This window comes from Apodemus sylvaticus, chromosome 5, assembly GCF_947179515.1.
Source record: "Apodemus sylvaticus chromosome 5, mApoSyl1.1, whole genome shotgun sequence".
In the NCBI taxonomy this organism is placed as follows: domain Eukaryota; kingdom Metazoa; phylum Chordata; class Mammalia; order Rodentia; family Muridae; genus Apodemus; species Apodemus sylvaticus.
In genome coordinates this window covers 4,542,501-4,560,267 of record NC_067476.1, presented here as the reverse complement: position 1 = coordinate 4,560,267, position 17,767 = coordinate 4,542,501, and the positions used below count along the sequence as shown (strand labels likewise).

The 17,767-nt window shown below is 50.8% G+C and overlaps 1 protein-coding gene across 1 annotated transcript; it reads left to right on the top strand.

The window, feature by feature from the left end:
- The first annotated feature begins 13,682 nt into the window (after positions 1 to 13,682).
- LOC127684087 (ficolin-1) lies at positions 13,683 to 16,930 on the top strand. The gene is made up of 10 exons (XM_052181051.1): positions 13,683 to 13,885; positions 14,070 to 14,183; positions 14,288 to 14,341; positions 14,610 to 14,645; positions 14,935 to 14,970; positions 15,302 to 15,337; positions 15,495 to 15,622; positions 16,058 to 16,187; positions 16,274 to 16,408; positions 16,529 to 16,930. Exons 1-10 carry the CDS (start codon positions 13,798 to 13,800, stop codon positions 16,777 to 16,779), a joined length of 1,008 nt encoding a protein of 335 aa, XP_052037011.1. The 5' UTR covers positions 13,683 to 13,797; the 3' UTR covers positions 16,780 to 16,930.
- The last annotated feature ends 837 nt before the right edge of the window (positions 16,931 to 17,767 follow it).

The window sequence follows — 17,767 nt, the reverse complement described above, 5'->3', positions numbered from 1 at the left end:
ACTGAAGGGATGACCCAGGCATGCGGTCTGGCGGGCTAGCGTAACTAGTACCTGATTTGGGTGGCATTACCACCATGTTACCCAGGAGCCCATTGCTGGGTAGAAGTCTCAAAAGGCCTTCAAGACCTGGGGACTGGAATCTTAGGACCTATGTGCTGCAGAGAAGCAAGTATATGTGTATCCTTCACAGTGGCTGTGGCAGAGGCAAGAGAGAAATGAATAGTCTCCTAACCATGGGTGCAGAGCTAAACAGAGGAATTTCGGATGGCCAAGAAGCCCTTAAATAAATGTTCAACATCCTTAGTTATCAGGGAAATGCAAATCGAAAGAACTCTGAGATTCCATCTTACACCTGTCAGAATGGATAAGATCCAAAACCTCAAGTGATGGCCTGGAGAGATGGCCCCTTGGTTAGAGCACTGACTGCTCTTCCAGAAGTCCTGAATTTAATTCCCAGCAACCACATAGTGGGTCACAACCATTCATAATAAGATCTGATGCCTTCTTCTGGCATGTCTGAGAACAGTGACCATGTACTCACATAAATAAAATCTTAAAACAAAATACACCCCCACCCAAAAAAAAACCCTCAAGTGACAGGATGTGGAGCAAGGGGACACTCCTCCACTGCTGGTGGGAGTAAAAGCTGGTATAACCACTCTGGAAATTAATGTGGCAGTTTCTCCAAAAACTGGAAATGGTTCTACCCCAAGGCCCAGCTATATCACTCCTGGGCATATACCCAAAAGATGCTCCACCATCCCATAAGGACACTGACTCAACTATGCTCACAGCAGCTTTATTTGTAACAGTCAGAAACTGGAAACATGCTAGATGTCCCTCAACTGAATAATGAATTGTTTTAAATGCGGTTCATTTACACAACGGAATACTACACAGCCATTAAAAACAAGGAAATCATGAATTTTGAAGGCCACTGGATGGAACTTGATTATATCATCCTGAGTGAGGTAACCTAGAGCCAGAAAGACATGTATGGTATGGGCATTAGCCATAAAGCCACAAAGTGCAGGATGACCATGCTACAATCCACAGACCCAAAGAAACTGGGTAACAAGGGGGGCCCAAGGGAAGATGTGTGAATTTTACTCAGAAGTGGAAACAAAATATTCATTGGAGGTGGATGGGGAGGGAACTGGGAGGGGGGAGGAAAGGAGAGGAATGGAGATGGCTATCAGATGTAGGGAGAAGCAGTTGGGAGAGGGCTGGGACTAAGAATGGAAATCTATGTGGGGACATCTCTGGGATGAGCTGGAGACCTGGAACTGGGGTCGGGAGACTCCAGGGAGCCTATGGGGATGAGACTCCTACCAGCAGGTGATATAGAGACTGAAGCAGCCACCTCCTGCAGCAAGGTGAGACTTCCAGTGGAGGGAGGGGGACATCAGCCCATCCACAAAACCTTCAACCCAAGATGTGTCCTGCCTACAAGACGTGCAGGGATAAAGATGGAGGAGAGATTGAGGGAACAACCAACCGATGACTGGCTCAACTTGAGGCACATCCCATGTAAGAGGGCCAATTCCTAACACTGCTCATGATATTCTGCTATGCTTGCAGACAGGAACCAAGTCTCTTGAGAGACTTCATGCAGCCATGAATGGAAACGGATGCAGAGACCCACAGTCAAACATCAGGCAGAACTAGGGGAGTCTTGTGGAAAACTTTGGGGTAGAATTGAGCAAGCTAGAGGGGTGAAGAACACCACGAGTGAAGACTGAACTACCAGTCAGAACAGGTGTAGACCTAGGCCCTACACATATGCAGCAGATGTGCAGTTTGGTGTTCACGTGGGTTCTCTAACAATTGGAGCAGAGCTGTCTCTGACTCTGTTGCCTGCCATTGGAGCCCCTTCCCCTGGCTGGACTGTCTGGTTGGGCCTCAGCAGGAGAGGATCCACATGGAGGAGGGGCCTGTAAGAGTGGGACTGGGACTAAAGGAGGGATGTGGGGGGATAATCAGGATGTAAAGTGAATAAAGAAATGAGGGAAAAAAGAGTCTCTTAAACTCACACCACTTCATGGAGCTCTGATAACATGGTTGTTGGCTTTGTACTGTCCTTCTACAAAACCTGTCCAGGGCTAGGGTGTGCATGTACGCGCACACACGTGCACACACACACACTCACACTCTCACACACACACACACTCACACACACTCACACTCTCACACACACACACTCACACACACTCACACTCTCACACACACACACTCACACTCTCACACACACACATACTCACACTCACACTCTCACACACACACACACTCTCACACATACACATACACACACACTCACACACACACACTCACACACACACACACTCACACATCCATGTTTCACAGCCTCTTCTCATTTCTCCCAAGGTCCTAATGGAGGTCAGGGTGCTCACTTTACACCCTGTCTCCTCGAATTGTTTCCCCTGCAGCGTTCCTCCCTCCCCCAGCCCCTGGCTCTCATCTCTCCATTTTGGGAAGTGGGGAAAATTAAAAGAAGAATCAGCCTCAGTCTTGGGGCTTCACACCCTGAAGAGCTATCTGTGTGGTTGACCCGCAGGGAGCCCTGCAGGCAAACCCTTCCTGGTCAACAGCTGAGGGGGATTTCCCCTGCTACTCTCTACCTCCATCTCCACCTACCATCCACCATGCCTGTCCTAGCCAGCCTGTCCCAGAGGATGAGATGGGGTCAGGAAAAGGGCGGGGCAAGTCCTAAGGGGTGAGGTGTGGGACAATCCCGAGTTCACCTAAAAAGGGGACAAGGAAGGAGTGAGAAGAGGCTGGACGGCCAGAGAGGAGGGGGATTCTGGGGAAACAGGGGGTTGGATGGGGGAAGCGACCCAGAGAGGAGAGGTGGGACGGGGATACAGGAAACGCAGGCCCCTCACCTTAGGGAGCTGAACCATGGTGCTAAGCATGCCTTCCAACTTCTTGTTGATATAGACCACTGCAAAGGAGCTATAGTCAGTATCAGAGATGCACACATCCAGGTAGTCCAGGGCTGCGCAGGAAGTGGCAGAGGTGGCTAAGACGTGGACAGGAGCTGATCCACCCCTGCTGTACCACACAAATGAGACCCTGGAGAGGGGATGTGTGTGTGGAAGTGGGGCTCTCCTCAGGAGTCCCAGATGTAAGCCCATCAGATGCTTCCATGCAATACTAATAGTTTAAATAAAGCCCAGTTGGGCTGGAGAGATGGCTTAGTGGTTCAGAGCACTGACTGCTCTTCCAAAGGTCCTGAGTTCAAACCCCAGCAACCACATGGTGGCTCACAGCCATCCATAATGAAATCTGATATAATGAAGTCTTCTGGTGTGTCTGAAAACAGCTACAGTGTACTTATTTATAATAAGTCTTTGGGCTGCAGCAAGCAGGGACTGAGCAAGGAAGATTGACCGGAGCCAGCGGGGTTGACCAGAGTGAGCAGAGGTCCTAAATTCAATTCCCAGCAACCACATGAAGGCTCACAACCCTCAGTACAGCTACAATGTACTCATATACATAAAATAAATAAATCTTTTTTAAAAACAAAGAAAAGTGATTTGTAAAAGAGAAAGGTAATTATTAAATAATAATAATAAATAAATCCCAGCAAGCAGCAGGTCACTACCCACCTCAGTGGTGTATGCTCCCAAATGAAAGACACACATACACACACATACACACACACACACACACACACAGCCATTATACTTAACATGCCTGAAGCAGCACAAGTGCTGGGCACTGCCTAGCCCCCATGCTGTTAGAATCTACCTCCCACCAATAGAGTGTGGAAGAAGTATGTGTGTGGCAATGAACATCAGGGAGGCACGGGGCTGGTGAGGCCGGAACCAGGACCTTTGTCGCCACAGAGTACCTATGGATCCTGGCCTCCGAGCACACCACCCGGAACCCTCTAATCAGAATTCAGGGTCTGTTAGAGAGACCAGATCAGAGAAAGACCCTCGGTGACCCTAAGAGACAGAGGGGCAGGGCCAAGGGCTTGACACTTCTGAGACATTTCATGGGTCACCAGTGTCACAGGGTAGAGCAGATAAAGCCTTCCAGGAAAGGATAACCGAGGGACTGAAGTGAGACACTATGATGAACTCTGGCGATTCAATAATAAAAAGCAAGCCAAAAGCATGGCACCAAAAAAAGGTAAAAAATGTGAGGGCTGGGGAGGTGGCTCGGTCGGTAAAGTGCTTGCCACACAAGCACAAGGACCTGATTTGGACGCCTAGGGTCTACACGGAAAGCTGGGCTCAGAAGTGAGGGTCTACAATCCTAGCACCAGAGAGGCAGAAGCGGTGGGTCCTGGAACTCCCAGTTAGCCAACCAAGGCACATTAGTGAGTTCTAGATTCAACAAGAGACCCTACCTCAAAAAACAAGGTCTCTGGTCTCTGCTTGCACACACATACAAATGCATGTGCACGTATATAAATGTGTGCACACATATAATGTATACACAATCCATTCACGTGCATATGTGCCAAAGAGTTGGAAAGACCTTCCACTGAGGAAGAAGACATCTAGACGGGAAATGATCAAAGGACAAGATGCCATTGTCAATCATCAGAGACATGGAAGTAGAGATTGGTTTGAGAGCCAGATGCACACATCAGAATGGTTAAAGCTTTCTAAGACATGCCCAGTGCTAGTGACAATGAGGAACAATGGGACCCTTCCCATGCTGCTGAGGAAAGCAAGATGGTCCCATTCAGAAAGCCTGCCGTGAGAAGCCCCTAAGCCCAAAAGCAGCATTCCCAGCGAGTTTACCAAAGAGAAACAACAAACCGGCACACACTGCCTATTAACAATCACTAAAACTAGAACAGCTGGCTTCCCTCCATGGCCACCACACTGCAGTTCACGTCTGTGGCAGAAGCTGCTCAAGACCAAGTATAGGGAGCCCTGCAGTGTGGCAAATGTGGCAGTGTGGCAGCATGGCCATCTGTCTTAGGCAGGGTTTCTATTCCTGCACAAAACATCATGACCAGGAAGCAAGTTCGGGAGGAAAGGGTTTGTTTATCCAGCTTACATTTCCACGTTGCAGTTCATCACCAAAGGACGTCAGGACTGGAACTCAAGCAGGTCAGGAAGCAGGAGCTGATGCAGAGGCCATGGAGGGATGTTTCTTACTGGCTTGCTTCCCCTGCCTTGCTCAGCTTGCTTTCTTATAGAACCCAGGACCACCAGGTCAGAGATGGCACCACCACAAGGGGCCAGGCCCTCCCCCCTTGATCATTAATTGAGAAAATGCCTTACAGCTGGATCTCATGGAAGCATTTCCTCAAGGGAGGCTCCTTTCTCTGTGATAACTCCAGCTTGTGTCAAGTTGGTCTTGTATGTCAACTTGACACAAGCTGGAGTTATCACAGAGAAAGGAGTTTCAGTTGAGGAAATGCTTCCATGAGATCCAGCTGTGGGGCATTTTTTTTAATTAGTGATCAAATGGTGAGGGCCCCTTGTGGGTGGTTCCACCTTTGGGCTGGTGCTCTTGGGTTCTAAGAGAGCAGGCTGAGCAAGCCAGGGGAAGCAAGCCAGTAAGAAACATCCCTCCATGGCCTCTGCATCAGCTCCTGCTTCCTGACCTGCTTGAGTTCCAGTCCTGACTTCCTTTAGTGATGAACTGCAACATGGAAGTGTAAGCTCAATAAACCCTTTCCTCCCCAACTTGCTTGTTGGTCATGATGTTGTGCAGGAATAGAAACCCCGACTAAGACAAGCATCCTAAAGGACTCTACTGAGGGAAAGGAGCCACTCTGAGAAGTCTGATCATTGCCTGTCTCCTCTTATATAGCATAGGCCAAGCCACAGGGAGAGGGACAGGACATGGCTTGCTGATGCCTAGGGTAGGAAAGAGAAGTGTGAGGAAGCTCTTGGGAGGTGGGGGTGTGGGGAGCCTGAGATCTGGGGGTCTGTTAGGAGCCTGAGATCTGGGGGGGGGGCTGTTGGGAGCCTGAGATCTGGGGGTGGGGGGCTGTTGGGAGCCTGTAAGCTTCCATGACTCCATCCATATCTCTGGTCTGCACCCAGGAAGGCAAATCCTACTGTCTGTAAATTATGTCTCAGTGTTTGCAAAGCAAGTGAAATTTCCTTGCATGCCATTTCACCCTGGAGGTTTCCCACACCTGTTCCCTGACAGAAGGACTCATTTGACTCACAGTGCAAGGGTCAGGTCTATCGTGGCAGGGAAGTCATAGCTTCAGGAGCTCAAAGCATCTGGAAGTTGAGCGGTAAATTCACTCTGGATGCACTCTGTTCTCTCTCTCTCTCTCTCTCTCTCTCTCTCTCTCTCTCTCTCTCTCTCTCTCTCTGTCTCTCTCTTTCCACACACAGATCTGAAAATGAATTTTTATGACCCCAGTCCCTAATTCATGATCTGACATGTAAAGAATATGAATGATAGATAGATGATAGACAGACAGACAGGTTGCCTACTGTTGTCTAGGGTCTCTAGCACAGCAGCACTTGCAGCTGACAGGACACCTGTGGCAGCAGCATCTCTCTTTCTTGTCCTGAGCAGATGATGTTCAGACCCCAGGCACTCACTGGCCCTGCCAGTCAGACGCCCTACACCCTCTCCTTGGAGTCCAGCACAGGTCACGAGGTATGGGCGGAGCCTCCAATATATCCTGCGGCTCATCTCCTCAGTGAAGAGCGATCGATCTAAGCCAGCTTTCTCCTCAGGTCAGCGGGCAGGGCTCAGGGCCAGAGGGTGGAGACGCGTGGACCTGAGAGCCTCAGCAGGTGTTTTCTGTAAAATATCCGATGTACATATAGCAAAGGGCTATACGTACACAGGTGTAGACAACAGATTGACGGTGATTCTAGGGGTATACGAAGTCCTGCCCCAGATCCACTGGGAAGGGGGTCCACACAGGAATGGGCAGAAACCTGAACTATAAGAACTTCCTTCCCGCCAAGGACGATGTTGAACTGAAACAATATTGACACTGTGGTTGTAGTGAGTGAGGAGGCCATCTGCCAGCTACCCAGCGTCCCTTTCGGGACGACGCAGGAAGACCTCCCCAGATGTTGTCTGGCATGGCTATTCCTATGGCATCCCGCTGAGAGGGAAGAGACCCGGGAACAGACCGGACGGAGCGCTGCATGCCGCGGGCCTCTGGGAGCTCTGCAGTATGGCACGTCATGAGGTACAACAAGCCCCAGGGTACCACCTGCCCCCAGCCAGGGCCAGACCAAAGGCCTTTGCACAGGAGCCCATGGAAAACGACTCAGCCTAAAGGACACTCCAGCCACCAGCGCCCTCTTCTGGCACGGAGGAAAAAGGCAGTGCCTGCCTGCCAGCTACAGGCCTCCCGCTCTCTGGCCTGCCTACCCGCCTCTTTCTGGGATCCCCATTCCTCCCACCTCCTGACCCTCCCTGCCTCCCATCACCCACCACTCCCAGGAAGGAAAAATTAAAGATGAACTGTGTGCTTTGGATCTTTGGAACATGCCATAATTGTGATTGTTTGAGCCACAGTGGGAATTCTGTGAGGCCTGCCCTAGAGGTAGGTCTATATACTTCTCCTGGAGTGGCCTGTGATTGCGCCCCAACAGGGGGAAACCCCTCAAGACCAGGTCATAAAGGGTCTGGCAACCACTTATCAGTAGCCAGGAATCATGAAGACAAGCAAGCACTGCAGTCCTTCCCGTCCAGGGCTTTGGCCAGCTTGGCTCACAGGCAGCTCTCAGCCCTCACTGCACCGCTGGACTGTGCCATCTACCACCAAGGGCTCTCTGCCCAGGGCCAGAGCCGGGCTGGCTGGAGGAAAGCTACAAACTGTGCTCTACGGGTCCTTGGACGAGGCCGTCACACCCTACCTGCCCGTGGGGATGGTCTGTCAGAACTAAGTAAGCATCAGGAGATGAGCTTGAGAGCAGGCCATCAGACCTGGAGTCCATGACAGACAGAAGCAGGAAGGCCATGTGGGGACACACTGGGAGGTGGTCAATTCTAGAAGCCAGCCCAGCCAACCCCCCTGCCTCCTCTAGAACCACAAGGAACAGAGGCCTGCTGCCAGAGGTGCCTGACAGCCAGATTCCACTGTGGTCACCCAAGGAAGACTGCAAGGAGCATCGAAAGCTGGTCTAGGACACACAGGGTGTTCAAGGCCAGCCTGAGCAACTTAGTAAGACACCGTCTCAAAATAAAAGATAAAAAGAGGGTTGAGGATGCAGCTCAGGGGTACAAAGCCTGTGTAACTTGCATCAGGCCCTGGGTTCAATCCCACATTACTACAAAAACAGATTTAAAACAGAAAATGAAAATTAAGGCAGTGGTGTACACATCTTTAATCCCAGCATTGGGGAGGCAGAGGCAGGCAGATCTCTGAGTTCGAGGCCAGCCTGATCTACAGAGCAAGTTCTAAGACAGACAGGACTACACAGAGAAACCCTGTATCAGAAAAAATAAACAAATATAAAAATTTTAAAACAAATGAAAGAAAATCTAGGTTGCTAAGACTACCAGCTACAGGGCTGGGATGCAGCCCAGTTGGTAAAGTGCTTGCAAACACGAGAAGTGACCCTCGAAGCCCACATAACAGAAGCCAAGCATGGAATCAGGGAGGTGGCTCCCCGGGCAGAGTGCTTGCCCACTCACAGGTCTGCAGACCCGGCTTCACAGCCCCAGCACCCATCTAAGAGGCACGCTCACCCACAGCCGCTGTGGAGGTCTGTTTTCTCTTTGTTGTACTAACTTTATTGCTTCTTGCGCTTCTCTTTGCTTGAGGAGAAGCGTGTTGTCAGCAAAGCTTTGGGGTTTGCTGGTTTGGAGTGTTGTTTTGTGTTATTATTAGGGAATCTCTCGTCATGCACCTAACCCCACTCACCTCTCAGTTCTCCCAAGTCTACCCTTCATTCTCTGAAAAGAAAAAAAAAACAAGAAAGGAAGAAAATGGGGGAAAAATCCATTTTCTGTCGTCCATATACTCACTAGAACCAAGCCCAAGGACATCACGAAGATGTCAGTCAGTGGTGGAGGTTGAATATGTCTACATGGAGGTCAGGGTTCCCCACTGCTAGGGCAGCAGCATGGACCACAGATGCCAGCATGGCTGGACCACAGTGGTGGAGCATTGCCAGGGGATCCCATGGCCATACCACACGTTGGGGCGAGGGCAAGGCATCTTTGTAAGGTATTGCTCTACACCCCACCAGGTAATGAGTGCATGACAGCCACCTCTGCTCGCTCTCTCTCTCTCTCTCTCTCTCTCTCACACACACACACACACACACACACACACACACACATTGCCTGTGTGTTACCATCTCTCTGTCACCATCCCCCTGTCTCACCGTCACTGCCATCATGTCTCCAGTCCCTCCTTTCTCCATAGTGTTGGCCCAACTCTGTTTTTTTTCTTCCCACTGTTGGGGTCCAGGAGTCTCCCCACAAACCACAGGAACACCGGTCTCAGTTAAACAGGGATGGTTTATTGAATGCACGGTCCAAGACTGATCAACCAGGGCGGCAGCTCAGGCTGGAGAGCTGAGAGCTGCCACTGGACATTTCCCAGGAGCCAGCTTATAAAGGCTAGAAACATAAAATCCACAGCGAGCTCAGACACAGGTGCTGCAAGTGCTGCCAGTGGTGGCCCTGGCTCAGACCACTTTAGACAAAAAATTCATATTGACCTTTAATTTGATGGGTCCTAAGTGAAGCTTGTGGTTCTGGAATTCTTAAGATTAACAAATCTCAGAACATATAGAACATATAAGGGTATGGTATGTGGTCAGCATGACCTTGCTCTGAGTCACGTTACTTTTCCGTGTCAGTGACTGGCAGGCGAATAACAGCAACAGTATGGAACAGCTGGGGGATTCGCTGAGAGAACTTGTCTCAAAATATAAGGTAAGATAAGCATTCTTGCATACCATAGGCTTATATCCTAAGATCTTAATATACATGTTGAGGAAGTTGTATAAGAACCCCTCATAAAGATAAGATAGAGGACAACCGAAGAAGACATAGGTATGAGGCTCATGCCCCCACACTCACAAACTAGAAAAGTAATACATGCTTGTAACTCTGGCACTGGAGGACCAGAGACAGGTAGAGCCCTGGACTCAATGGCCAACCAGCTCAGCCTACTTGGCAGGCTCTAGAGCCTTCTACCCCATCACCCACCTCTTAAAAAAAAATCAAAACAAAACAAAAACAAAAACCAGTCAATTCAGCAGACATAATAACCTGGAGTTTAACCCCCAGAACCTTACGCATGTAGAAAACCAGAAGCAGTTGTGCATGTGTCTGCAGTCCCAATGCCTCTGAGGGGAGTGGGGAATTGGGGGCTGGAGAATCAGCCGGAAGCTGCTACGGTATAAGCCACCGGCTGCATACAGCACTGCAGAAACAAGTGACCTTGCATCAACAAAGTACAGGCAAAAAATGAGTCCCAAAAGTTGCTCTCTGACCATACATGAATAATGACATGTGCATCCCTGCATCCTTACAAACATATCACACCCCACACAGAGACAGACAGATAATAGTAAACTGTATTTTAAAGGTAGACAGATGTTAAGCATGGTGATGCACACCTTTAATCCCAGCACTTGGGAGGCAAAAGCAAGCAGAACTTTGAGTTCAAGGTCAACATAGCAAGTTCGAGGCCAGCCTGATCAACATAGCAAGTTCGAGGCCAGCCTGGTCAAGATAGCAAGTTCCAGGACAGCCAGGCTACACAGTGAAGCCCTGCCTCAAAAAAAACAAACAAACAAATTATTAGTAATGTTGGAAGAAACAATACCCAAGGTTGACCACTGTCCTTCATACACATGTGAACACACAGAATTATCAACTATAGAAAAATATGCCACAGTGATCTTATAACCATTCAACATTAAATGGAATAGATAGAACTCAAATGGAAAGGGATTTCTTCTCACAAGTTTCCAGTGAAGTTTTTATTTTGTTTTTGTCTTATTTTAGAAATAGCAGAGACCAAAGTCAGTGCCTCACGCTCCTGAGTGGGCATCCCACCACTGGGTTACATCCCAAGCCCAGTTCAAAAGAGACGGAGTCTTACATGGAGCCTTACTCTTTAGCCCTGACTCACCTGAAACTCACGTGTCTACCAGGCTTGCCTTAAAATTGTATAGATTTTCCTACCTCTGTATCCCCACTTTCAGGATTAGAGGCAAATGCCACCATTCTTGTCCAAATTAAAAAATTAAGGAAGGGAAAAAACCCTAAAATTCAACTGCATAGTGTAGAAAAGTGATTAGCAGCTGGGTGGGTGGTGCACACCTTTGATCTCAGTGCTCAGGAGTCAGAGGCAGGTGGATCTCTCTGAGTTCCAGGACAGCCAAGGTTACACAGAAAACCCTGTCTCCAAAACCAAAAAAAAAAAAAAAAAAGAAAAAAAAAAAAAAGATTGGCAGGGGGCAGGGTTGCAGAGACAACTCACCAACACTGCTCTTGGAGAGGTCCCAGCACTCGTCAGGTGGCTCAGGACTGCCTGACATCCTAGCTCCAGGCAGCCACTCTAGTCTGGCCTCCTCAGGCACACACGTGTGCATGCATACACATACTCAAACAAAAATAAAATGGGAGGCAAGAGCGACGGCTTAGCAGTTGAGTACTGACTGCTCCTACAGAGGACTAGGATTCAACTGCCAGCCCCCACATGAGGCTCACGACCAGCTGTAACTCCAGTTCTGGGGGATGCAGCACCATCTTCTGGGCTCCACGGACACTAGGCATGCACGTGGTATACAGATACATTCAGGCAAAACACCCATATGCACAAAATAATAATCTTTAAACAGAAATAAAAATAAAATCTAAAAAAAAGATGCAGGTGTGAAGTTGGCTGAAAGGTGGTGACACTGGAAAATGTTCTCCACATTAGACTTTTTTAGGTTTAACATTCCTTAAATGAGTTATTTCGTTTGCATGCCTAGACTTGTTATTTTTAAAACACACAGGGACTGGGCTGCGCCCCCGCCTGGGCCTCAGCTTGCTGCAGTTGGAAACTGGGAAGCTATTGCTCTGTCAGAGAGCTGGCCACTCTGATGAACCTCAGGGGTCAGGCCTGGGGCAGAAAAGAACACATCCTGCAGGAATTGGTGAGGACGAGAAGAGGGAAGTCAGCGGCCTGGAGGCACAGCTGGGGAAGGAAGGAAGCAGGGCGCAGCTGGCCCGGTTAGGCCTGCAGGCTGGAGGCCCCAGGAAGCTTCAAAACGCTCACTGTCCAGGAAAGAAGAAAAGGGCCCCTAGGCAGAAAAAAAGACTCAGAGCCTCCCACCTTTCTCTGTAGTCTAGAGCAGCCTTTACATGTTGATGCATCTTCTAACTCATTTACACGGGTATATCTTGCTCTTGAAAAAAATTAAGTTCCCTTATAATGGAACAGCATTGGCTATGGGAACTCTGCCCTGGACTCTGGGTCTCTCCACAGACGATGGGCACGGGTGTAATGCACAGACAGGTGCTGAGTGCAGAGTAATAATTGCTGATATTTATATTTATATTTATATTTATATTTATATTTATATTTATATTTATATTTATATTTATATTTATATTTTTGGTTGTGAGCCTCGCCTCTGGCGGCTGAGCCATCAGGTCGGGATTAGTAACTCCTAACACTTTCTTTAGTAGGTGGAGAGCCAAGATGCAGAGAGCCAAAGGCACTTCCTGGACATCACACAGTAAGTAAGGGACCAGGTGAAGACCTGACCTGGCTGGTTCCAATGAGTGAGGGGATTGGCAGTGCCATCTCCTGGCCCCTTCCTGGGTTGATAATGGCAAACAAACTCCTCTGGTGGCCGGGACACAAAGCCAGAGACAGGAGGAGACCCTCAGAGTCACCAGATGTAAATGCAGGGCCTCTAGAGAGCTTCAGATACAACAAGGGCCAATGGCCTGGGGTACCTGGCCCCTGTGAAGCCAGGCGCTAGAGCCAGGCAGCCAGTCCTGACAGAGAGGGCTTTGCCAGTCAGAGCTCAGTACCACACCCAGAGCAGTCTCAGCCTGTACTCTACACCCCAGCTGTGTCCAGCACCTGACTACACCCTCCTCCTTCTCCTGCCACCAGTTCCTTGACCATGCCAGCCACTCAGGTCCCCATGGACACCCTGCTCACTACTGAACCCTAGCCAGGCCAATGCCAGACTTTGCAGTAGGTAGGTATTAAGGTACACAGGGCAGGACTGAAGAGATGGCTCAAAGGTTAAGAGCACTGTCTGCTCTTCCAGAGGTCCCGAGTTCAATCCTCAGCAACCACATGGTGGCTTCTGCTGGCCTAGAGGGCCAGGCCCAGCTCTTTCATGACCCGGCAAGTGCCTCCTACTCTCTCAGCAAGGCTACTTCTGTCTGCTCTGCACATGGATGGGAGGCTGAGGAGCTGCGCTTGGCTCTGGGGCTCAGTAGTAGAGCCTCTGGGGATCCTTTGTCCAGCCTTGCCTTTCTGAGCTAGTTCTTTGGGAATCTTTTCTTTGGTGAGAAACAGAAGAGGAAGGTAGAGGAGGAGGAGGAAGGTGGAGAAGGAAGAGAAGGAGATGGTGTCCTCATGTCCCCAAATCCCCAGTGCTGACTGGGAAAGTGTGCTGAGTTTGTGAGTATTGTACTCATGTGCTACAGGGAACTACTGGGTGTGGTGTTGGCCATCTCATGACACACAGGAAATGTGCCTGCTTTTAATTTGGGCTCCTTCTCAGGAGAAAAGCTGAGCTGTGAGGAACACAGGCAGTGAGGGTCTTCACTTCATATATCAGTCACCAGTGCCTCAGCCTCAGCCCGGAGCCAGGGAGTCAAGGAGCGGCTGCTGTACCCAGAGCCATGCCGTGGCCTGTGCTGTGGGCCTTGTCAGGACTGCTCTGTCTCTGTCGCTCCCAGGCTCTGGGTCAGGAGACAGGTGCCTGTCCAGGTGAGGGGGGGCTGCTCAGGAATGGGAGCACACGCATACCTACACAGGTGGCAGCAGGAAATGGGACATTCTAGAAAGGCAGCCTGAGAACACATCTAGAGGCAGGCTGCTGGAGTATTAGTAGATACAGAAAGCTGTGGTTTTCAATGCTACTCCAAAGCCACCCCTCTTTTTTTCTATGCAGATGTTAAGATCATAGGTCTGGGGGCCCAGGACAAGGTGGCTGTGATCCAAAGTTGCCCTGGCTTTCCTGGCCCACCTGGACCCAAAGGGGAGCCTGGAGCCCCTGCTGGGAGAGGTAGCAATCTGGATGGGAGAGGGATTCCCCTTCACCTCCCTTTGACCAGTCTTCCTCTGATGCTACCTAGGAGATAGGATCCAGTTTAGTCCTTGTGTTTACAGGAGAACGGGGCTTTCAGGGCAGCCCAGGGAAGATGGGGCCCCCCGGCAGCAAAGGTAAGAGGGGCTCTCCCACAGGTCTATCTGCCTAAGATCCAGGCAGATCGTATAAGTGGTGCCAGCAGCACCTGAGTCCACACGCCCTCCTCCCCTATCCTGTGTCCAGACGCATGCCCACTTCCTACAGGCTGGATATTCAGGCTCCCTCCTACAGGCTCTGCTCACAAGGACACACAGGTGCACACACACACACACACACACAAGTGAAGAAGAACCTTCTCCCTGGTGGAGGCCGGCACTGTGAGAATGCTCCTTGTATCTACAGGAGAGCCAGGAACCATGGGGCCCCCAGGAGCCAAAGGTGAGTCTGGTAACCAAGTCTTCTCAGGAGGGGACCAGGAAGGACAGCTCAGTGTGGGACAATATGGAATTAGGGTCTTGTTGCTTAAGGGGATCCTTGAATACAAAGAAAGGTGGATGTTCACAGAAGCACTACCTCAGGGATCCCCAAAGTCTCCCTGGCTCGTTATGCATATAAGAATGTTGGGGGCTCACAGACTAGGGGAGAGGCTGGAAGCTGGGAGGGGTACAGGAGAGGATGTGGCAGAATCCCAGCTCTGGGACAAGGCTGGTATGCTGTATTCCTCCAGGGGAGAAAGGCGACACGGGAGCTGCACCACCGCTGGGTAAGTACACCCCCAAGGCTAACATTTCCAGCATCTCTACCCTGTGGCTGTGAGTAAGGAAACGTGAGCTCCGGAGGCTGACGTAGCATCTGTGGCCCAGCCGGCGTCCCAGCCAGCACCTGACCTAGCCTACCCTGGATGTAGTCACAGACAAGACAACACATACACAACAGCCAAGCACACAAAAGAGCCTAAGCCAGCAGGACCAGCCAGATGGGTGTGCTGGCCTCTTCAGCAGGAGGGTGCAGCACCATGTATGCCAAGCCGAATATGGAGTCTACATGTGATAGGAAGGGACCAGGGAAGAAAATAACACTCATGTCTTGCCCAGGTGAAAAGGAGCTGGGAGACACCCTGTGCCGGAGAGGTAAGTGACTGCCCAGCTGGCCCCTCCCACTTCCTGCTATCAAGACATGAATACAGCAGGACCCCACCCACATTACTGGATCCTCTTGCTTTGTTGTCTGACCTCTCGGAGCCTACCCCAGGTACAAGCTAATCCTGCCCACTTCCCCATGGCATAGGACCCCGGAGCTGCAAAGACTTGCTGGCACAGGGGGTCTTCCTGACGGGCTGGTACACCATCCATCTTCCTGACTGCCGGCCACTGACTGTGCTCTGTGACATGGATGTGGACGGTGGAGGTTGGACTGTGAGTAAGGAGGCTCAGCCTGGGGCATAAGAAGTTTGCACACAGCAGTCACACTCTGGAGAGCCAAAGTCAGGGAGATGGCAGAGCAACCAGGAAAAAAAAAAAATAATGTGGTGCCTCACCCTCCACGGATGCCCTAAGCACTGACGGGCCAGATCTAGAACTCTGTAAAGTAAGTTAAGTGGGCGACAGGACCTCAGTCATAACAGATGCATCAAAACATGTCAGCCCTGGGCCGCTATCATCTACTTTTTCAATCCCCTGTACTCCCTGCCCCTGAAACCTCATTTTCATTCAGTTCTTTATAGGAGTGGAAAAAAAACAAAACAAACCAACAAAAACCAAGGAAGCAACCAAAGCCCAGGACCCGGACACAACCCTCAGGTTCCTGCTCTTTGGAACCTGACACCCACACCCCCCCTGCCCACCCCACAGGTTTTTCAACGACGAGTGGATGGGTCCGTCAATTTCTTCCGAGACTGGGACTCGTATAAAAGAGGCTTTGGCAACCTGGGCACGGAGTTCTGGTTGGGTAACACCTACCTGCACCTGCTCACAGCCAATGGTAAGGAAGCAGCCTCTTGGCCATCACCTGCCTTCCCCTACTCAGCCTGGCCTGAGTCTTCTCCTTCCTTCCACCCATGCTGCTAGGGAGCCAAGAGCTCCGGGTCGACTTAAGAGATTTCCAAGGTGAATCATCCTATGCCAAGTACCGCTCATTCCGGGTGTCTGGAGAACAGGAGAAATACAAGCTGACCCTGGGGCAGTTTCTGGAGGGCACTGCAGGTAAACCACACATAAATCTTGAGGCTGTTGGTGGGGATGTGGGAAGGGGCCCACAAGCTGCCCCTGCCCATCTGGGATGGGCTCTGCCTTGTTCCTGAGGGCTGACCTGTGTCTTTGCAGGAGACTCCCTGACAAAGCACAACAGCATGCCATTTACAACCCACGACCAAGATAATGATGCAAACAGCATGAAGAATTGCGCAGCTTTGTTCCACGGAGCCTGGTGGTACCACGACTGTCACCAGTCCAACCTCAATGGGCGTTACTTGTCTGGCTCCCATGAGAGTTATGCGGATGGCATCAACTGGCTAACTGGCCGAGGCCACCGCTACTCTTACAAGGTTGCTGAGATGAAAATCCGGGCATCTTAAGGTGCCCCAACCCCCACCCACCCCTGCAGCCGTGTCCAGGCCATGTGGGAACACTGAAGTCTGTGTGCTATCTGCTGTGTGCTCTCTACACTGCCCTCGGGACACTGTCCAGCACTGACTAGTATGCACTAATAAAGGTCAGAGAAGCAGAGGTGGGAGTCTGATCGCTGTGAGGGTCTACAGCATCAGGGGCAGCAGGAAAGGGAGGCTCACACATGCATGGTGGCCTTGAGGCTGAGACCCAGAGAGTCACCAATATGGTGGGGCACCAGGAAGGAGTCAGTCAGCTCAGTATTCCAAGACCTGCTCCAGAAACAAACCCATTAGTGAGTGGAAAGGCCACTGGACGCCACCTCGATCCTGCTGTAGCCCTGAACATCGAAGTACAATAAGGGTTTCACGGGGCCTGGAGTCCCTTCCCACAGTCTCTTGTACCACAGCCCCTCTATGGCCACCCTGAGCACAGGGACATAGATCGAAGTGGCCAGTGCTGAGTCTAGTCTAGCCCAGAAAACAGAAGGCAGAGAGATGGAGGATGGTGACCTCAGGAACTCAGAGAGGACAGTAGGCTGAACAGGGGTCCTGCTGGCAGGTACAGGGAAGCCTTAGGGGGGCTGGGGCTGGGCCAGCACCCCTGGCAAGTGCTCACACTGGGCTCACACCACACCTGAGGCCTGAAGGGCTGGGTGTTGCTGACTAGTATGCCATCCTCAGCTCATTCTCAAAAACAAGTTTCTCTCTCCTGGAAGGTTCTGAGGAGGAGGCCTACAGCGCAGCCCCCTAATAACGGAGCAGTGCTGTGTGTCCAGGCTCAGGCCCAGGACCACCGAGCCAGGACCCACCATAGGGAAAATGCTACATGTAAGCAGACAAGCCAGGAGCTCCCTGACCATTGATGACCACACAGCCAGCCTTGCCAATTATTCGGGACCTTGGAGGGCATCTGGCAGTACAGGAACAGCAAGCACAGGAGGCAGAGGCAGCGCCG

Excerpts from the sequence above, each read along its gene's own strand:
- LOC127684087 (XM_052181051.1), top strand. The coding sequence starts at position 13,798 with ATGCCGTGGCCTGTGCTGTGGGCCTTGTCAGGACTGCTCTGTCTCTGT. Across the intron at positions 13,886-14,069 it reads GGAGACAGGTGCCTGTCCAG|ATGTTAAGATCATAGGTCTG; the intron begins GTGAGGGGGGGC and ends TTTTCTATGCAG. Across the intron at positions 15,623-16,057 it reads TGGACGGTGGAGGTTGGACT|GTTTTTCAACGACGAGTGGA; the intron begins GTGAGTAAGGAG and ends CCCACCCCACAG.